Genomic DNA, 23,305 nt, shown 5'->3' on the forward strand with positions numbered 1-23,305 from the left:
TAATGACTTGTTGAAAAAAAAAAGTATTTACTTAGTGTTTCTAGAGAGAAGTTGATGCTTTTTGAATTACAGTCAATTGGAGCCACTTTTTTCACATATTGTAGGCACTATTACTCCTCAAGACCTGTAAACATACTTTGATGTGTAAAATCAGTGAAGATCCCCTTTAACTTGCATGTCAAAATGCATAAAAGTTGAACTAAAGGCATACACATGGATTTATAATGAGTGAATTCATAGTATTTGGACTGGGTCAGCCTTACCTTTACACTCAGGGTGTAAAGGTGAGACCCAGTCAGTTAACCCTGTCCTCATTCTCCTCTCCCAAAGCTCACATCATAACACCCAGCTTCCTGCCCTTCCTGTCAACACACTCACACCTTCCTGTCGACATATGCACACACATACGCGCATACGCTTGTGTGATCATTTACCAAAAGTCCCAGATGTGTGTACCTAAGTGCACACGTGTGTCTCCTAACGCATCCTGTGACTGCACATGGGTGTACACATGTGACTCTTTTTTTTTTTTTTAATCCGTTCAGGCGCTCCTCTCTGTTATAGGATGCAAATTTTGGCTGACATCACCATCAGGTCACAGTAGCTTACTGGTAAAGTAATAGACTGGCAATTGTCACATTGGCGGTTCAAATAAGCTGTCAAGCGTGTTTTCGTCATCCATGGAAAATGCCTATCATATTGTCTGGTTAGTTTTCCATCATGTTACGTGCAGAAGAGGACAATTATCAACATCTCACTCACAGTAAGTTGGCTAACTTTTTTTTACAGTAGCATACTGTTAGATAAGGGCTTATTTTTAGCTCTCTTTTTAGCCCTTTTTAGCATTACTGCCCATATATAATAAATAAAATATTCATTTAAAAAAGAAAATGCAAATACTGTACCTCAAAAGGTTAGGCTACACATAATTTCAATTTGAATTCCTACAGGTAAAAGCAGTGGAAATTCTGGACAAAATTCAATTAAAAAGCCTGTAAGCTTTTAACAAGTCCTGTTTGAACTTCTACTGAATAAAATATCTTAACCTGAGTCATCAGCTTGTAACTGGTTTCAAAGGGACAAATTACTGTCACCGAATTCAATAAATATTCACTTTCAGAATTTTTTTTTTATTGAAATACAGAACTGAAATCCCAAATGGGGAAGGACCCCCAAACCACATGTGAACACAAGGACCTTCTCTAGTGTCAAGTCCACACACAAGCCTCCTGAAAAATCCATTTTGTCCACAAAATTAACATTGGTTCTCTCCATCAAACTCAGCATTCTTCAAGTCTGCAGCCTGATATGCTGTTACACTTTTATTAAATTAAAAAAACAAACAAGTTAGCTGTCTTAATCTGAAGGAATTATGGTCTTATGCAGTATGATCGAAAAATATGGCAATGGTGATTCTGAAGCTGAAGAAAATATGCTTGAGGCTGGGTTTAAACTGCCGATATTATGGTCTGTAGACCTGCACATTACCGCTACGCTACTATGGCCAAGCACAAATGCTAAGCAAAATTTCTGTCCTATAAAAAACAGAAGCGCTTGAAGCAATAACAAAGAATAAAAATTCAAATACAGCTCCATAAATGATGAAAACAGATAAAACAACAATAATGAATCATACTAAGCTATTTATGTGGTCCACATTTAGATAAACGGCTGGTTTTCTCCTGCCTCTGTGATAACAGTGTTGACTTGCTCCTGGCAGCCGAAGCCTGGGTTAAGAGTCACACATACACATGCGCATGTGCAGTCGCAGGATGTACATACAGACGTATGTACACACACACACACACACACACACACCTATGTGTTAGGAGTCACACGTGCAGATGAATGGCTGAGTTGTACTAATAACACAGACGCTATACGTGCGCACATGTGGGACTTTTAATAAATAATAACACACATTAATAATAATAACACAAACGTATGTGCGTGCATCTTGTCCTCTGTGACCCTTTCCATCCCCCGTACAGGCACAGGCAGACAGGCACACACACACACACCTGCCAGATGTGCCACACTCATTATCATTGGCTCTGACTGGCATCTAGAGAGTCATCGCTGTAATTGGCATGCTTGTTTCCATTACCAAACACTCACACATGCACGTATGCTCACACAGACATATTAACAGTACACACACACACACACACACAAAACATGCCAACCCAGATCTCAAGAGCCAGGTCAGTCCAGTCAGCAGAAAATAAAGCAAGACAGAGATAAAGGAGAGAGTGAGGACATTAAAGCAGGAAGGCAAGAAAGAAACACAGAGAGAGAGAGAGAGAGGATGCGAGGGTCAGAAAGAGAAAGAGGAGAATGGAGGCATTAAGAAAAGACAATAGATCGAGCGGCAGAAGGCTAGAGAAATAGAGAGCAGTTGGGAGAAAACATATTGAGAGGCATAGACAGACTAGATGAGAGAGAGAGAGAGAGAGAGAGAGAGAGAGTGAGAGAGAGATGAGTGTTGGCAGAGCAGACCATCTATCTTTCTCTTCTGCTGCCATCAGCTTTCTTGACACAAACCCAGACAACTGACTATAACTGTGTGTGCGTGTGTGTGTGTGTTTATCAGAGGATAATACCAACAGATGCCACACACACACCTACACCAACACACACACACATCACCCACCTCCTGATGTGTAGCTAAGTAGAATAGTAATCAAGCTATTCATTAGTGCAGTAACAAAGGCCATTACTGGCTAATCAACAATCTTCAAACTCAATCGAGGAAAGCTAATAGAAATTTAATCCATCAGCGCACATGAATATGGTGAAGATATTGTGTGTGTGTGTGTGTGTGTGCGCGCGTGTGTATGCGCACTGATATTAGACAAAACAATTAGCTCATTGTGGTAAGATGAACAAAAGGACTTTGTTGTTTCAAACAATTACAGAGGAGTAACCATCATGGAAATAGAAAAAAAAAACAACAACAAACAAACAAAAAACAATTTGTCGCAAATTGCTCTCCTCAGCATCAGATAAATGTAGCACTTAAAGACTCTAAATGTATCAAATGAAATTACCGTGATACACCAGGAAGTGTCCTTTTATTCCTCATTTATGTGGTCATCTCAGAGTTAATACACAGACAGGTGTCATGGAAACATGTGGCTATGGTGGAAACTACTTAAATGTGTTGTACAAAAAGCTCACTCAGTAGATACAAACTTGACCGTTGAGCATTTATAAAACATTTTTGGATCTGACGGGCTAAAATTCAATCAAATTAGTGATCATTTTAGTTTAGAAATTTCTAATCCCGTCATTAGTATTAGGGATTGAAATACTCATTAACAGCTCTCAAGTGGCAACAGAGCTGCAGGAGTAATTATTGTTTATAGTAATCCTGGTGTGTTTTATGATAAGGTACTTTTGTAATCTGGGGTTTATATAATTTAATGGTAAAAAAAGTACTGTTCAGCCTTAGTACCGTAGCTCACTCAAAACTAAATGAATGAATCCAGAATTCACTCTTTATGATGTGCTTTTTAAGAAAGCTAGTTTCTTATTCACAGTTGTCTCATTGAGGACACATCCTGATGGTATTCATATATCCTAAATGAATATGAATGTGACACCTAGTCACGCTGAATTTGTTTGATACCACTGAGATATGTTTCTATCTGTATAGAAACTTTGGTATCTTACCTAGACTATACAGTTATACAATGCATCATATTTTAAGATTCTCCTTTACTACATTCAGATCTATTCTTCCTGCACATCTGTGTTTAAAATACAACCTATTCCACAGAATGAAACAAACAACCGCCCTGTTATAGTATATGTAAGTTTTCTCACATAACCAGAAGCCCTGTAATTTGCACGAGCAAAAGTAGATACCATTGATTTGGGAAACCAAGCTGAAGTAAATGAGATTTGCGGGGAGAAGATATAGTGTGTGTGTTTGTGTTCATTCTCTTTTCTCCACACTGCCATGACTCTAGCTCACCTCAGTTCTTGGCACCTCCATACCTGCCAATTTATAGTACTGTAATAAATACAAATAGCTACATTTTGGTGCCAACAAAACCTCTGGTCTAACTGTCCTCTCAACTTCAAGGGCTTCACCTTACAGATACCTCTACTGCAGTGATGTGCTCTTCCTCTACCCGCGCTTTCCTGTTAGTCATCCCTTACCTTGAGACAAACAAAATCAATCTTCCTTTTCATTCAAGTCATTGAGTTTTGGTCCCTTGCACTTGTTAGCATTACTTTTTGACTAACCCAGCTTCAGACATATTTATAAAAGAGTGTCACTTCTGAGGGAAGTTCACCTCAGATGCTTCAGAAATGAGTAGAGACATCGGACATTGAGAGGCAGGGACAAAGGGTTTCCATTTGAATTGCCATCAAATAACTGTGGCTTGCTTTAAAAAAAAAAAACACGGTTCAGGAGTATGATAAGGGAGCTGACATTATTGACAGGAGGCTGTTCAACAAATACATAGTGGATAAACAGACAAAAGAAACAGAGAGATGCATATGTAAGGAGACAGATTGACAAAAGAAGATAGAAGAAACAGTCTAGACAGACAGAAAAAAAAGAAAACAGACGAATTCGACAAATACAGCCCCAAGAAATTGATTGATATCCAGGCTATATTTAAAATTCTTCACAATGTCCACGCAGTAGCAAGGAACAGTTGTTAATGATGACCTTGCCATGAATTACATTGATTGTGTGAGGTGTGATTTTCAGTTACCTACAGTATATCTGTGCCGTCTCACTTCCCTGTCTTAATTGGCCATATGTCCTGGTGTTTCTGTCTGCATCCCCGCTACACTTGGGAGGTGATTAGGACAATCCTGCTGCCCACTGCTACTGTGGGGAATTTACAACAGCCACAAACCCCACTACAATACAATACATGCCAGGACTGGGCAGACTGGGCAGATTGTGCAGGTTAAAATAAGGTCACTGTGCATGTGCGTGCGTATATATAGGATGTAAGAGAAGTGTGCATGTGTATGTGTGGATGTCAGTGTGTGTGCATGCCAACATGGGATTTCAGAGGCTCTGACAGCTTAATTAACTAGATCCAGGCGAGTGACATAAAGACCCAATTAACCACATTGACATAACTGGGTCGCCATCGACAATCATCCCTCACTGATGTTCTAAAAGACACCTTTGATAAAAAGCAGTTTGGTCTCAAAGTCATACTTCCTATAACTTCATATATACCTCCTATAAACCAAGTAAAGTAAATCAAGTAATTGCTACAATATGATCAAAAGACATACAGGCATTGCTTCATAAGACAATCTACAAAGAAAAGCAGCTAACAGGCAAAGATACGGTAAAGATCATACCATGTAATACTTCCATATTACCTGATACAGTATTCTGGCTTATTATTTATACAGGTGATTTTTTAGCAAAATTGAATGTTTATACAGCAAAAAATGTAGAAAATGTGGACTGTAGCCTCCTGTACAGAACTGTGGCTTAGTCACCATTACAGAGGAGAGACTTGCTGAAGTAAAAAGACTACTTTCCATAGCATACATTCATATTACAGTATTAAAAAAAGAGAAAAAAAAAATATATACACCATATATAATCTACTGGATTGTGAAAGATAAGAGGAAGGAAAGAGGGAGAATTCTCTGAGGTCTTGTACATAAGAAGAACTAGGACTCCCAGTGTATGTTCTTAAAAGAGAGTCGCACCACAAGGAATTAAAATGTACTTGGGCATTGAGGGAGAAGCACATATATAAGAGATAGAATCCCCAATGTGCACCAGAGTGTGAGGAATAGCAGAGAGCTCTCCAAGGTGTCCCGCACAGACAGAACTGGGACACAGGAGGACAACCAGTTGGACTGGGACAGGCCTTCAGAGGCCTATTTATAACCTACTACTCCAATGCACCTTGGTACACTTCCAATGAATGATGCATAGCACGTACACATGATACATGGGTATTATTTTACTCAGCTGTGACTTGTACTTGTAAATGTCACGGTGTTGCATTATATCAAAACGCAGCATTTGTTTTGCAAGATTCAGTGCTGCTTACTTACTACATACTGTAGTATGTCCCTAAAACTAAAATAAGGTGACAAAGCTAAAAGTTCCCCTTTTTGCAATGTAAACTTATAAATAATACAAAGGAGAGGACGGAAGTAGAAAAGGGAGAATACGTGAAAGCAGGTGAGGAGTATGAGGAGAGGGGAAGAGAGGAAGAGAGGAGGAGAGGAAAGACGAGGAAGTTGTTCGGCACTAAAGGAGGTCACAGATGTACTGAACAGAAAGTCTGTATTGGCTTCTATAGGGTGAACACACACACACACACACACACACACACACACACACACACACACACACACACACACACACACACACACACACACACACACACACACACACACACACACACACACACACACACACACACAGTGTTACCTCTGAGATTTAACACAGGTGCAGATGCTTCGGAGTGATCTATCAGACTCACCCTCTCATGTCAACATTCAAGAGTGGGGAGAGACAGAGAGAGGGAAAGATGGATGGGGAACAATCTCAAGAGAGTGTCGGATAGAGAAAAGGTATTTCCACGGCAACGGTAAAGGAAGGAGAGAGAGAGAGAAAGAGGGAAAGATAGAGAGTTAGGGAGGCAGTGATTATGGTGGAGGAGGATGAGGAAACAGGGAGTGCAAGCTAAGAGCAGATATCTGTGGGTGATCCATTAAAGCCAACCCGACAATGTCAACAAATAGGGAGAGGAAGCCTGAGAGGAAGGGAGAGAGGAAGACCGTGGAGGGAGAGAGAAAGAGAACGCAATGTAATGAAAAGGATAAATGAAAAGGTAATGAGGAGGTGCGGGAGACTGAAAGAGAGGGAGCACGATTTGGAATTTCCATACTATGTCAACAATTAGGGAAAGAAGAATGGCGGGGGAGCAGAGAGGGACTGAGGTGCTGAATGGAGAGAAAAAGGAATGGATAGACTAGATGCGGAGGATATACTGGGGTAATCCATTAGGCCCAACACTTGGGAAAACAAGAGAAGAAAAGTAAAAGTCATGTGAGGAATGCAGGGGAGAGAGGGAGGGAGAAGTGAAAGAAAATTAGTAGAAGACAGAAGGAAGTTGGCGAGGGTAATATTTTATCCTAGATCCCATGTGTGAAAACATGAAGTGTGTGTGCATGTGTTTTTGTCTGTAAGTGTGTGCGTGAGAAGAAAAAAAAATCCACCAGTAAATGGGGCTACTGCTAGTTTTCCCCAGCCCTCCTCTCAAGCAGCAGAGATCCAGGCATTATAGACTACCACCGTGGGGGATTGATAGATGGGCTGCACTTTGGAGACGTGGTGCAGGTGGTTGGTGAGCAGATGGGAAAAAGAGATGTGAGAAAAGAGAAGGAGGCAGAGAGGAAGGGCAGTGACGGTGAAAATGGAAGTTCAGAACACATGAAAGAGGTGGTAGATAGCAAAACATGAAGGCTGATACGCAAACTATGAAGCTGAGGGCAAAGACATCTATTAACAAAGAGTTGTGATATTGAATTTTCTGAAGCCTGATAATTCCAACCATTTCCTGACACACAGTTCAATAAAATAACATTGCAAGGTGAAAAATACAATTCAGCCAACAAGAAGGATTTTCGTTAAAGCTGCACATTTATTTCCAGGAAATAAAAATTGATAATCGCTGAAGATACGAACAAGTTGAACTGAAAACACAAGTAAAAAAGGATGAGAAGGAAATAAAGTTGTCCACAGTTAAAAGGTTAAACAAAACGTGACCAGAGGCGATTTTTCCATGACCTTTTTAAACTGTCAAAAGTAATGTCACATAGCATGATGAATCTTGATTAATTTTGGTTGCAGTTTCAATATTCACAAGTTTAATGTTTAACTGCAGTCTATCGTTTGTTTCAATAACTGTATTTTTAGAGGAAATTTAGGTTTAGGTACACTTGGTTAGATTTAGGGAAATATCATGGTTTGGGTTAAAATGATCACTTTGTTAAGGTTAGAGAAACATGTGGTGTGGGTTAAAGTTACTACTTCATTAAAGTTGAGTGACCTTCGTTGTCATTGCTACAATAACAACCATGGGGTTAAGGTCAGGAGGCGACCATGGTTAAGGTTTTTAAAAAACTGTCTGGACTGGCTGGAAATGTGACACGTGATGGAAACATGAGACGAACTGCAGTCTTCTGTGGCAAAGTCTGTTGTTGGGTTAATGCCTCCTACGAATGAGGAAAATTGTCAACTTATATACATGAAAATACCACAATGCTCCAGGTCATGATTACTCTAGTCACTAGATGGCATCTGTCACTCAAACGTAACTACATGTCATATTTGACCACCCACTGTGTCGTTTTTTTTAGTCTACAGTTGCAATTTTTACAATAAATTACCATCATCCTTATGTTTGTACTAAATTATTATTCTCTACTTGTTAGATTTTGAGCTTTCGGCTGAGGAGATAAGAGGGAGCTGAGGAGATTCTTGGTTTTTAAACACATTCCATTACAGATCACTGAAAGTATGATGCCTGAGGTTTTTTAATGTACTGCAAATTGGGATGCTTGTGGAGGAGACAACCAGGTAGCTTTGGGGGAGAGAACAGGGAGGCACTGAGACATTGAGAGGAAAAAAAGGCAGGCCTGAAGCTCAGGGAGCAAATTCATTAATTCTCTCTGAGACATTAGACTTTAAAGTTATGGACTGTTCATTATTTTTTTTGAGGGTGGCCATCTATGGTGACCTGCTCATGTAAAATTCAACTTTTTCACTAGTATGTGCCAGATTAATGGCTGCTTATAATTAGATATTTCTACCAGTATTTGGTTGGACTGGTCTATCCATAACATTTTTAGTGAAAGATGAAAGAAATGCATCAACATTTGTAAACTACAATAAATGAGGTAGCATGTCTTTACTCATAGCCAAACTTACAAGTCATGCTTATTAATTTTGTTTGAGAATCAAGAACTGATGAGAAGAAAGAAGGAAAAGAGGAAAGTAGAATAAAGAGTAAATGGAAAAAAAGATAAAATAAACAGACAAACAAATAGAAAGACATTCAGAGCTCTAAAGATGAAAATGGGTCAGGACTGTGATAGGTGATAACTGGTGGCTGAATGGAGCGTGAAAAATAAAGAGATGACAGTTTGGGGTGAGAGTGTTGAGAGGACAGAAAGTTGAAATGAGACCCTGGGCTCCAATCATTAGAGGAGGATGCAAAACTGAAAACATCCAAATCCACTCAACAGCTCAGACATGTTGGGGGAACATTTCCCCAAACAGACGTTGACCTAGTAACAGCTGGAATCAGAATCAACACCTCTAATATCACCAGGGAAAAAGTTTAAAAAGGGAACATTTTCTACTTGTGAGAAAAAATTGGAAGTTAGAAAGTGAAAATATTAAACTTGTTCTCTCCTCTGTTCTAACATAGCATGGTGTTCTAGTCTGATCTGCAAACCAGGGAATGTAATAAGGTAGTATTTGTTCTAGAGGTATTCTCAAACATAAATATTTCATAAGAGCTAACTAAAATACGATGACATTGATGCAAGCTGTCAGACTATTCAAACATAAAACTATTAATGTTTTCATTAAATTTGGTTGCTTTATTACTTTATTTATTTAAACATAACTAAAACTATTGGTATTATTTGACAGAATGTTATCGCACGCACACTCATTGTCAGGATTATTACATAATAAAATACTGAAACAAATTACTTTTACAACTAGTTCTACTTTACATTTACTACTGCAACTGCTACCACCCCCCCTATAAGTACTACTAATAATGATAAATTCAATGCCTAAACTTAAGCAGGCACAGAAAGTGCCCTTGAGTGAGATTTTATAGAGTTTCCTCAAGTCTTTAAAGGCGGTGTTGTTGCCTAACTGACTTCCCTGGTTGCTGTGAGCTAGTGCTGAAATGATTGACAGGTTGTTAAATTATAGAACAGCCCTGTGCATGGTTACGGGTCAATGCGGTAAAAGTGTTGAAGCCCTTTGTATCTGTGTCTCTGTTGCTTTCTTTATTTCTCTGGACAGTGATGTATTTTGCCTTTCCTGCTGAACCCTCCAGTTCACTAAGTACTTTAACATCACTAATGGCAACAACAGAAGACGAGAGAGGACGGAAAGAAAGGTGAAAGAGACAGACTCAAAGAAGAAATAAATAAAGAAGGTACAGATGAGAAGAGTGGAAGGAAATTCTAAGGCACATACAGCTAAAGAACAATTTAAGTGTTTCAGCATTATGACCTAAAAAATCTATAATGTCTGAATCATCTTTGAATAAACACTCCTCTAACAAGTTGTTCCATGCACCCAAGCGACTTGTCCTAATTGGATTTCATTTTTAGATCTTTCACATATACATTTATTATACACTCACCAAGCACTTTATTAGGAACACCTGTGCAATCCAAAGAACAGCTCTGCCATAAATTCTACTTTTACGAAGCTTATATATTTTCAGTTTTTGTTGATATTATCAGAAAGGTGAAGATTCTACTCTATGTTCATTATTGAAGTGCTAGTGGATGGTTGTACTGGAGTGTATTATATTGAATATTATTATGTTCCTAATATTTTGCCACCCTCATGTATGTTCATGGGGTGGACAAAATATTATGTACATTTTTCAAAGTATACATAATATATAAAAAACTGAAAATGTATGAACTTTGTAAAAGTAGAATTTATGGCAGAGCTGTTGTATTGGATTGCATTAGATTGTACATGTGTACATAATGAAATGACCGGTGCGTGTATGCACAGTAATTACAGTCAAGAATTCTGATTTCTTGGGGTCATCAGAAATTGTGCCTAGAGCAATTACATTAATTTACTCGGAGGTGTGTGTTATTGGTTTTATAACAATGGGTTTCTCTTCTTTTCTCAAATGTCATGGTCAAGGTAATTTTCTCACTCCGTTCTCAGTAGGACAAAGATGTGTGTCCTCAAGTCTTTCCGTGTTTTCACACACTCAGGGTAATTAGCAATTAGATGTACTGTATCTCTCTCTCCTTCAAATTCAGTTCAGTTTTGTCAAAGTATTTTAGTAGTGTAATGTAAAAATAATGCTTTTTAATTCAGAAGGTAAAAAATGAAAACTTGAAAATGTGAAAACCTCTTCAACTTAATTTACCCATGAGTGCTGTCAGTCAATGCAAACAGGGGTCATGGTTCAAACTAAACTGTACAAAATCCCTCATTTAACTCACGTACATGTACAAAAAACAACATATTTAAGTTTCACAATTCTTGCTTTTTATGAAATATTGCTACTTATTTACTTTAGTACAAAACACAGACAGTAAAACCTAAAAGAAGAAAGCTTTTTTTTGGTGAATATTAAAACAAGTATTAAAATGTGTTTGTGCATGCATGTACAGTACATATTTCTGTTAAAAGTGGTAAGCTAACCCTTTTAGTACTTTTATAACACACAGTTGTGCATGCACAGGCATTTGTTCTAATGTTTCAACGTGTGTGTGTGCATATGTCAAAGCTGATTCACTGCACAGTGTAGGAGTGCTGATGACACTCCATAATCATTAAAGCATGAAGAGGCTCTGAGCTGATTGGGGGCATGCTAATCCTTTTTAATTGACTCTCCAGCTCTCTAGTGTTATTAAAATCGCCCAATAACAAAATCAGCTTTGCTTTATTAGCCGGGTCAGCTGAACTATTGGAGACCTCCCTGTTTGTTAGAGTTGTATTTTAGTGAAGGATATACAGCTGGGTAAGATGCCAAGCAGCAACAACCAGAAATCTGGATGTAAACATGAAAAGGTGCCATTAGGGTGAAACAATATATCCTAAAAACAGTCCAGGGCCAAAGTTCAGTGCAAATAAGGGAAATATACTGTATAACCTTCTAGTTTTTTCAGCATATATTCAATGTAAATATTTGTAAAGTTTATATTATAAAATACATATAATATTGTCATTATATGGAGCCAACAGTGTTCAGCTACTAAAATCACCTTTTCCAGTAGAGTAATTAACCTGCCTTGGTCTATACCACATCTTTGAAATCACTATTATGCATTGCTGTGCATAAAATTGAAGGTACTGACAAAAAGACAGATACCATCATGAGCAGCATATTCTTTCTCTATGGTTCCCCAAAGAATTACAGGAGCATCTTATCACTAAGTGTTGTACATCAGTCTCTGCCAGGTCACGCTTAAGTAGCCTGCAGCCTTCTACCTTTGAAAGAATTATGCTTCTGAAATCAGCAAAGCATCAATAGTGCCGAGAGTGTCTTGGCAGAGTGTTTGATAAGCTAATGTTTCAATACAATTCCAAGATGTAAGAAGTATCATGGGTTAATACAGCTCAGCAAAAATGTAGTCATATTTAATTTCACACCACTGAACATTTTAAGTAGTCTTGAATGCAAGACAATAATGGGTTATACAATCAGACAGTGGAAGATCACATATCATTACAACATCTGACACACTCACCACCTGATAATGTTATCCACACAGTAAAATTTATGAAAAAATTAATTGTACTGACAATGACCTCTTTTAGTAATTCACTGAAGACTACTTGAATAGTGCCACTGAATAGTGTAAGTGAAGAACAATTAATTGGTTGCAATTATTCGAAGGACTGGCTTATTAAACTTTTTCAGTCTTGGTCCCAAATGAGGAATTTATTGTCCCAGTTGCTCCAGTAGTTAAGCATATAAAATAACATCGCAACTCTTGCCATAAGTAGAGTTCAGAACTATTTTTAGGTGCTCAATCATCTCATAAGTAAGTTTCTAATGTTTTTTTTGGATTATAATTGATATTCAATAAGAAACTCTTTATAGATGTTACAGACTCATGTGCACAACTTTAACATTTTCAAAGTTTCTTGTGGTCTTACAAGACTTACAAGGTCTAACAACTTATAAAACTTGACAGAATAGAGCAGAGTTTTATTTTTGACACTGTCGCACCCTGTGTCAAAACAGTGTGTTCATTCATCCATGACAACACTGTCAGGACTGCCGAGGGCAGCACGGGTAGCTGCCTGACAATGCAGTACACTCTACACTGTCATGTCACCATCAATCCACAGCTTTGTCTCAGAACCACGTCAAAAAGACAAGGGACGCAAGGAAGATAGAGAGTCAGCGATAGTGACAGAAAGAGACAAAGAGAAAAAAGACCATTGAGAGAGAGGCAGAGTCCACAACAATGTGTGACAAAAATAAAAAGACGTAAACAGAGACAGAGCACCAAAAGGGACAAATAGAAGAAAATAGCTGCAAGATTTCCTTGTGGGTGCAGAAAATCAGTGATAACAGTCAACAAATAAGTATTAATTTAAAAAAAAACATAATGAAGGGTCAACAACATTTCAACACCAGCACATTTAATAGTCTTTCCATGTCACTTCAGGGCAGACATTAAAAAGGAAGTGTTAATTGCTAAGGCGAACTATCCTATATTGTTTGCCAAGCCTTTGAATAGGTAATGAAAGGGAAGAGAGAAGGTGTTTCTGATTTGGGGGGTGTGGGTGAATCCACACAAAGTCCTTCATTATCTCCTACCCTTACACTTCAGAGTCAAGCACTCACTCAACCCTCAGAACACTGCACACACAAAGAACAAAGTCCTATAGTTTCAAAAAGACTCAAACTTCACAACCTGCCCTTGATCCAACTCAACCAAATAACTACATACCTATTTCAAAACTACCATTCATCTCCAAAATTCTCGAAAAAATCGTTGTACAGCAGGTGATTGAAGGAAACAATATTTTCAATAAATTCCAATCTGGCTTTCACCACCAACATAGTACAGAAACAGCACTACTAAGAGAGGCAAATGACATCCTCATGTGGGTCTGCTAAACAAAACCAACTGTAAATCCCACATGACAACAATCCTTGCATCCCTTCAGTGGCTCCCCGTAAAGTATAGAATAGACTTCAAGATACTGCTTATCACATACAAGGCCCTACATGGTCTTGCCCCTTCATACATTTCCAAACTTTTGCATTCTTACTTCACCTCTGGGCCACTCAGATCTTCCAACCGAGGTCTCTTATTTATACCCTGCCTCCTCCGCATATCCAAGGGTAAGTGTGCTTTTGCTGTTAGGGCCCCATCCCTCTAAAACAGTCTCCCTCCCTCTGTACGATCAGCTGAGTCTGTAAACAGCTTTAAAAAAATCTCAAGACCTATCTGTACCAACTTGCCTTCCCTGTAAAAGGGCTTTAATTTATTTTTTGTATATAACGGTATATCTATGTTGTTTATTTTTCTGTATCTGTATCCTGTGCAGCACTTTGTAACTTTGTTTTAAAAAGGTGCTATGTTAATAAAATCTTATTTACTCAGGCCACAGTGAACTAAAACTACATATGATCACTGGCCTGCATACTTCCTGTCCTCTCTAAGCAGGGAAGAAAATAATGCAGGTTGAGGTTGTCAGTTAAGAAACAAAACACAGGGCATCTATATGTAATGAGAAGCTTCCCTCTTTGGAATTTGATTGATAGTTTCTTTAAATGGCCTAGATGGTGTAAGCAAATGTACAGTAAGTGCTTGCAGTTACAGTCACTGTGAGGGCTGAAATAGGAAAATTCTTCCATGTGTGAAAAGCCAAGATAAACATGTGAGTTTAGGCTTTTCATAAAAAAACATTCCAGTTATAAACTGCAAACAATGCATGCACTCTAAATTTACCATTACATGAGAAAGAAAGAAAGAAAGAAAGAAAGAAAGAAAGAAAGAAAGAAAGAAAGAAAGAAAGAAAGAAAGAAAGAAAATGCAAGAATAATTTGCAAACAAATATATATTTGAATTTCTCTGTCTAGACAGAAGCAGTGATTGGAACTAATTGTAACTGAACTGAGAAAGAGAGCAACATATACACTGGAGATTTTGAGTGCATGAAGACACAGACAGAGAGAGAGAGAGAGAAGTCAACATAAAGTAGTGAGGAAGTCTGATAGCTGATGCTGAGATTCTGCAATGGAAAACACACATTTCCAATGCAGTTCTGCACAGTCTGCTGGCTTTGGAGTGGGATCTGACTAATGCCTGAATTTACTGACATGGCTTATCACTGGATGGGCAGCCTCCCAAGGCTCCTAAAATTACAGCTAACACTAGATGTATAATTCTAGATGTATCATTTTTTGAAGTGTGACACTACCCTTTTGAAAATACAAAGTGGTTATAAAAGACTGCACTGGTATACACTGTGTGAAAGCAAGGCAAGGCAAGGCGCATCTCAACAACAAGGCGAATCAAAGTGCTTTACATAAAACATGAAAGGCATCAAGATAGAATGTAAAAGCAGCACAAGGCAATATAAAAAGGCATTTAAATACAGTAAAAATGTGTTAAATTGGAAATAAAAATAAGATAAAATAGAATAAGAGATAAAACAGGAGAGTTAAAGTTCCAGTGCAGTGTAAGATATTAATAAAAAGCCTGAAATTTGATTTTAAAAAAGGATAAAGGATACTGTATAGGAGTTGTATGTGTGCAAACATGTGCGTGCATCTGTGTGTGTCCACTTAGGTCGGTGAACACACATCGTTAGATAATGATCATAATCCTTCTCTACATCCCTGACATCCTACCACAATACATTAACCACCAAAATATCAGAGCACACAATGCAAAAGCTGCTCTTCCTCAGCTGGCCCATTTGTAAATTACTCTGCAATGATAGACCATCACAACAGCATTTTAATAATCTTAACACCATTTCAATAATTCACCTAGGCAGTCGGAATAAAAAAAAAGAGATTGCTGACTAATCTGTGGATTACGGTGATGATTTCTGACAGAGGTTGAGGATCAAGGTAAAATGTGATGGGAGATGAACCGTGGGGCTTACTATGCTAGCTCAAAGAGGATTAAGGTAAGGATCTATTGGGGAAGCAGCATTACATAAATTGTTTTTTGTGCACAGAAGCACATATACACACCAACACACTCACACAGGTACAAAAACATATACACAAGTGTTCCTTTAGAGAACGGCCAGGATAAAAATGACTTAAATTCTTCTGGTGCAGCAGACACACCACTTTGTAAAGCTATAAGGAAAAATCCAGTGCTTTATTAAATATAAACCATTTCTTATTAAAATGGTTTATAGATGGAATTTTTATAGATATTATTTATTTATAGATGGAATTTGCAACTAACCCTAACCCTTACTGATAGCATGTTCTGGCTAAATACATGTTTTGGATGTATTCAGAACTTGTGAATAGTTTATTATTTTTAAAGACAGAAGCACAGAACATTGAGCTCCCGTGGGATCTAAAAGGGTTTTAAAGCTAAAGGAATTCAATAGATCTGCTTTATCTCTGGAGAGAGGAAGAGAGCATTTCTTATTTGTTAGACAGTTTAATTCACACTGTCACCTTCACTGTCCATTTAAAGCACTCCACCAGCACCAATGTTATAACCTCCAGATAGATTCTGCTAGTAAACGTCATCATATGACACATTAACAATGGTGACTGCAGGGACTGAAATGTACTGTGTGTGTGTGTGTGTGTGTGTGTGTGTGTGTGTGTGTGTGTGTGTGTGTGTGTGTTTGACTGTGTACAGTATACTGTATGAGTGTGAGAGCAAGGTAGCCGTTAGCGTTTTGCCCACATCACACCATGCCACTGATCCCTTCTGACAGAAAAGTCTGCCGTGATTTGCATTACAAAGAGTCATTCACGCACACAGAGGCACACCCATATACACACACACATTCACACTCTAATTCCATAGTGGTTAACAAAGAAAGTCAATTACAAAAAATTACATCAACAGTAACTATCAAGGAGGTTAGAGATCAAATGTATACGTGTGTACGTGTGAAGTGTGCCTGTAGGTAAAACTCCTTTTTTTCGATTGCTGGCTGTGGTCAGCTACATAACAGCAACCTTGAAGCTGACAGCTGAATGTATGTCTTGCTCAAGGACATCTCTCTATGCCACCATGGTACATATAAGAATGATATATTGTGAATTCATTGTGATGAAAATATAAAAAAACATATATTACATAAACTTCTTCAAACAAAACGCTGAAAGTACCTGACTTTCATATATAATTTATCTTCTGATGCGAACAATTACACTTAGACAGACGGTGTACATGTTGATCAAAATCCATTATCCAAGTGAATAACTTGCACTAATCTAGGGTGTGGATTGAGTGGTCAAGAATGTGACAGGATCTTGACCAGGCTCCAGACACATATCCAGTTACTGTCTGACACTGTGTGTGTTTATATGCGTGTATGTGTGAGTGTGTGTGTGTGTGTTAGGGATAGACACGTGGAAGGCCTGTCACCACACACTGATGTGTTTATTTCACTGCAGCTGGGGTAATCACTCACACACAGAGACAGACACAGACAGGCACACACACAAATATTCACATAGACACCCACACATACAAATCCATAACACCACCTGCTATGTGCAGTCTGGCCTTTGGGGTCACTCCTACTCTTTGGGTTTCAACATAAAATATATTCTTGTTGTCAAACTGCTGCCTCATTCTGCTGCCTAATGAACCTTGAAACATTTGCAGGGAAAATATACAGTCAGGTGGACTCTGGTCCACATCTGTATTTCACAAAGCTACTTAGTTTAAGTGGAGTTTCTCAAGAAACTTTGATTAGTGACTCTTTATATCTAAACCAGAATCTTGACTGTTTGGATGACCCTGAGCGAGAGAGGTGCTTCATAAATATAAAATGTTTACAGTAAACCAAACCAAACTAAATTTAATCAAACTGGGAGTATTTTTTCATCAAAAGTGAAGAGAGTGCTGCACTTGTTGCAAGTTCTCTGAATTCACCGTCTGTGTCCATAAAGCCTTTCCTGTTGAACTACTGAACCCTCCCTGCTGAATACAATAGCTTTCCATCAGCTTTTAAAGGCTTTCTATCACAGTCTAAAGAGATTTAGATGTTTCTCAAGGATTTCACAATGCCTAAAATTGTGTCTCTCAGGAGCTTTAGATTGAAAGAGAGAAAGAAAACACGCAAGAGGAGACTGACTGATGACAAGAGCTGTACTGCCAGGGGAAAGTGAAAAGGAAATAATGGAGCATTGATTGGTGAACACATTTCTCTGCAATCTCGGATTGGTTTGACCCTGACCTCTCAAGGCTAACAGTTGTGCAGCAGATAAAAGAGATCCCTGGATAATCTGTCCCTTAGTGTACGACTTGTCATGCTTAAGAGTGTGTATGCATGTGTACATTTGTGCATTTCTTAACAGCTGGATCTGCATGTGTATCTGTGTAAATGTACACCCATCTCAGTGCATATGTTGGCATGTATACAGATGCTGTGTGAATATGAATTTAAATGTGAACATGTGTGTGTGCGTAAGGACTCAAGGCTTTGGTACGGCATGTTGACAGCCACGTGATGCCAGCTGGGCATTACTATGTGGGTATCACATATCAGGGAACCAACCACATCACATTGACAACTTTACAACAGTCGTCAACTGGTCGACACAGCAACCTCAACCACTAATATTAGATCGTTTTTAGAGAGGTCATAGGACACCAAAACGAGAGCTGTCAGTCAAAAAAAAAAAGTTGTATGCATGTGTGTGGAGGAGAGAGCAAGCAAGAGAAAGAGGAAAAAAGGAAACAGAGCATGTGAATGGAAAGGAGAATGGGCATGATAAGAACAAAGAGAAATAGAAAGTCAGAAGAGATAAAAAAAAAAAAAGAAAGCGAGGGCTACAACCTGAGGTCATCAGCAGGTTTTAGACCTAAATCCCTCTAATCAGCTTCAGCAGACAGGGGAGACAGACCAATCCATTTGCCCTGAGATCCCATTATGACAGGAGAAAGGAATGGAAAAGGTAGCAAATTGAACACACTCAGAAAATAGCTCTGGGTGTCCATGTATGTGTGCATGTGGCATATCCCTTTGTGGTTGTGTGTATGAATGTGTTGTATTCAAACAGGTGTCAAAATGCGGTAAGAAAGCAGATAATGTTAGTAGTAATGAGTCATTAGTTAGAGATTTGTCTCCAAGATTAAGAAGCATGAGTTGCATGTGCGTACGTGAGCGTGTGGTGGAGAATGAGACAAAATGAGGGAAAAAGAGCCACCATATTTGTGTGTGAAGGTCTCTGCCGTTCCGACGTTAAACCGATGTCACAATTGAACCCATTTATTCGCTTGATTTCCCCCAGAAGATGAATTAGAGATTTCTAGAAGTGAAAGACTTGGGGGCTAGAAAAACAGAGCAGGAAAAGATCACTCTGTTATTTCCTACCAGTCCTCATTCTGTCTCATTCTTTTTCTCCTTCTGCCCCACCTTCATCTTTGCCTTTCCCCCTACACTCTCTCTCTCTCTGACTTTGTATGCTGGTCTGTCTGAGCACCTCCTTCACCCCCTATCCTTCAGTTTCTCTCTCCCCCTCTCTCTCAGGGGAGCTGTGTACTTAGGTGCAATTGAAAATGACTATCAAACCCTGAGGAGCAAAACCTGATTCAGAGACTCCTTATCCGGTAGCGCAGACCTCTCCAAGTGCTATACTGCTCTTCCCAAGTGACCGACTAAATGAAATTATGTCTTTTCATCCATTCAGGTGGGAACGCAGCCAGATGAAACCAGGGAAGTAAAGAACAGTCTGAATTGTAAATGACATTCTTCACTGTAGTTAAAGTCCTCCGGGAGTGGAGGTGACATGGATGGCTCTTCCAAAGTGGATGTTTACTGTGTGACACATTTGATGAGCGAATAAATTGTTGATGTGCTGACAATGTACTTGAGGTATACAATATTATCTTACATTAGGAGTGCTATGTTGTGATAGTGTGACTATGCATGTGTTTACCACAGTGCTTATATACTTGAAAGCCACACCTGTTCAAATTGCTAGCATAGCCAGGAACCTCTGACTCTCATAAACTCGCTCATAAAGTCTGGCTTGCTTATCAAAGTATCCTTGGGCACGACACCAAAGTAACGGCTTAAATGGCCAATATGAATGATGTACTGATTATACTCTACACTCTGCGGAGGAAAAAGGAACATGGCAGTATTTTTCAAGTGAACAATTCCTTTCATGAATTATCCTAGTTATGAGTTGGATGGCACAGGTGCAGTTGGAGAGTCAGCAGTGAAAATGTAAAATATTACAGTAATATAGGCTAAAACCTCTGTAGTCAGTGAGATTTTCTAACTTGTGCTGCAACTCAAATTGGCTCTCTAGGGACATTTAAGTGTAAGTTTAAACTTTGGATCTTTGGATCAGTGTTACCTCGTTGCAGCAGGGCTTTTAAAAGCAACTGTCACTCAAAACAGGATTCGGGCTGTTTCTCCCTGTGACAGTTCAACATGAATGTTGAATGTGAAACCATGCCTCGTAATTCTGACAATATGTCCGTTATTACGTTTTTATTCAATTCATTGTTTATTTCGTTTACATAGATGGACATTTAGCAAGATTCCTGTTGGAACTTTTGAGACGTACTAGTTTTGGCTTTAGGCATAACAGCAATAAAAGGGGCTATTTAACTAAATTTATCAAAATGGTCGGGACGCTTTTTCCATACAGCACACCCTCCAACCTCTGACAGCATACTGGAAAAGAGTGCACACACCGATCAAACCACTCTGCTCTGCTGTCTGTCAGTCACACTTCCAGGCAATTTCAAAAAGTGTCACATCTGTAATAGCTGACTTTTCTTTGGCACTTTCACTTGATGATTTCTATTTTTACATCTTTTGACATTCTTTGCTGTCTTTACTCTACTATCCCATCTCTTCAGTCACTCCCTCACTCCGTTTTAGCAGAGGCTTCTCTTAACCTCTCATCTTGCCTCACATCTCGTTTCGTATTCAACTCAGGTTGACCGTAACGATGCACATACCTCAGCAGCTGGTATGCCCTCCGGAGGACGACACTGTAACAGCACCTCCTGCTCCAGAGATACTTCCTTCCCAAGGGGTTCCTGTTCAAATGACTTCTTCAGATCTGGGGAGACAGGCAAAGAGACAGGAAACTTAATGATTAACAAAAGAACAACTTATTACATGAAACAGAGAGCATATGACAAACTTTGCATTCTTTTGCTTCTTTGATAACACATTTTCTTTAAAAATACTGATACTTGATACTGGATAACACACAGATTTCATAAATGATGCAATTATGATGCAACAGTGAAAACTTTGCTTAGGTAGAAACTGAAAAAGCTACCATCACACACACTGGTTAGAGTGGAAAGCACTAACTCACTGACAAAAATTGGTCAACTAAAGCCGAATGCTTGAATTTTAAGTGTTTAACAAAATGTGTTCATATTGGTTTAAGGTTATTTAATCTCTGAGCAGGATGTTATGCAGCAACACCAGTCATCTTATCAAAAGTTTAAAAAAATCGCAGTGCATAGCGGAGGTGTGTGGGTGGCCATTTTGCAAACATCCTGTGATTCTGTAGTCAGAGAGACCATTTTGGAGATGGTTCCATGTCATTGTGAACTGTGGTCATTACCTCATTTCTGTGGCAACAATGACACAGTAATTATGGAGTTGGTGGTTAAAGTCAGCCATGTGTATGCTGACTTCTCCCACTCTCCTGTCAGTTTAGAAATGTACACAACAAGGAAAAACACTTAGCTGTATATTCTTAGTGTCAACTAATGCCTACGTAGGGTTGCACACACACACACATCGTTTGCATTTTAACAATGTAGCTACAACAGTTTTCCACACACACTATTAATAATGCTTTTAAGTGCTTTAGCCGCTTCACACACTAAACATAGGCTGCTTTGTTGCATGCTTGCCTCTCAATCACTATGCACAATATTTAACCTCGCTTTCATTCCATATAGACTTGCCAGAGATTGGGGATCTCAAGCAGGCCAAAGACAATAAATGATTCACACTAATGGTCCACATGCTGTGATAAATGACAGCATTACAAAGCAGCATGGAATGCACTGACATTTCTTTCACAAAACGTTTCACAGAGGGTTCAGCTGTTTTCATTTTTAGGGGAAAAAATGCTCACAGTAGCTGACTTATAGACAATTAGTCCGACCTTTAAATTACGACAACAGAAGAGAGAGAAACAATGTAGATGATGACAGAGAAGGCGTTAAAGAATATGAATGAAAATACAAAAACCTCTGTGGGTGGATGGATGAATGGATGGCTGGAAGGACAGTTTTGTTTAATTGTGATCTTTACTCTGAATCATTTTTTTTATGTTTCTCTTACTGCCACACCTCTCCGCATAGTCCTACACAAAAGCTTGAATTTTATTCATTGAGAGATAAAAAAGGACAACGGCTCTTCAGCTTTTTATGTTGAGTCTTCTTGTCTTGCCTGTGCAACTCTGAGTGAGTTGCTACATTTTTTTCTGCCAATCTCTCTCTGTCTGGAGCTACCTCTGACACTGTAATGTTCTATAACTTTGTCCTTCACTAGTTTGATTGATTCCACCTATTGGAATGAGTTAAAAATATAACACATTTCTTTTCTCTTCACCTCCCCACTCTGCTACCATACAGTATATGTATGTATCCCTATATTGGCAGCTGAGCTCAACAAATGTTAAAACAATTAGCCTGCCACTGAAAAAAAGGCCATAAAACAAACTGTAACTTGAGAGGGAGGGCAGTGTTGCGGGACCTAGCAGGTGACTTTATTTATGCTGCTGATCAGAAGGTCTGATGGATTTCTAAATAAGAACATATGGTGAGGATGGAGTGAAGAAAGAGGAAAGCACTTTCTTTTTCATCCAGTCTTTTGGGTGAATCTTAATGGTTTATGATCTGATTTCTCCTAACTATTAAGAGTAAATAAGGTTTAGACATAAAATAATCTGCAAAACTGCCATTTTTCTCATTAAAATTCTGTAACTACCTTTGAAGTGTATCTGCAAGACCAAATGAAGATCTGCCAAGTACACAAACTGACCTAAATACACAAATATATATAGCAATATATCTATCAAGGGGTGAAAAAAAAAACATGCGGTGTTGATTTCTACGTGCATACTTATGTCAGCATGTGTGCACATATGCATTACTACAAATATTTGTTTGCGGACACGTGTGCATCGGTATGTGTGGACATTCATGTAGTACGTGTTTATATTTATGCATGAATGTGAGAGCAAGATTTGTAACTGGATGATTAACTGTCATATCAATTTAAATAATGTCAGCAAGTAATGATGGTGAATTACACTTGCTATATACCAGCAGATAGAAAGTGATGTGTGTATTTTAAAGTGATAGCCAGAGGTTTGTTGATACGGCAGAA

General features: G+C 38.6%; 1 protein-coding gene across 5 annotated transcripts in view; it reads right to left on the reverse strand.

Annotated features, from left to right (window-relative positions):
- Positions 1–23,305, reverse strand: part of LOC121904321 (netrin receptor UNC5C-like) — a 210,685-nt gene that overhangs the window by 63,451 nt on the left and 123,929 nt on the right. For all 5 annotated transcript variants that reach the window (XR_006098207.1, XM_042422000.1, XM_042422002.1 and 2 more), the window contains exon 4: positions 20,902–21,005. Coding sequence is in view for 4 of the 5 variants with exons in the window: in XM_042422000.1 (XP_042277934.1) it covers positions 20,902–21,005 (104 nt within the window). In the remaining variant the exon portion in view is untranslated. The remainder of the gene's footprint in view (positions 1–20,901; positions 21,006–23,305) is intronic.

This window comes from Thunnus maccoyii, chromosome 9, assembly GCF_910596095.1.
Source record: "Thunnus maccoyii chromosome 9, fThuMac1.1, whole genome shotgun sequence".
Taxonomy (NCBI): Eukaryota; Metazoa; Chordata; class Actinopteri; order Scombriformes; family Scombridae; genus Thunnus; species Thunnus maccoyii.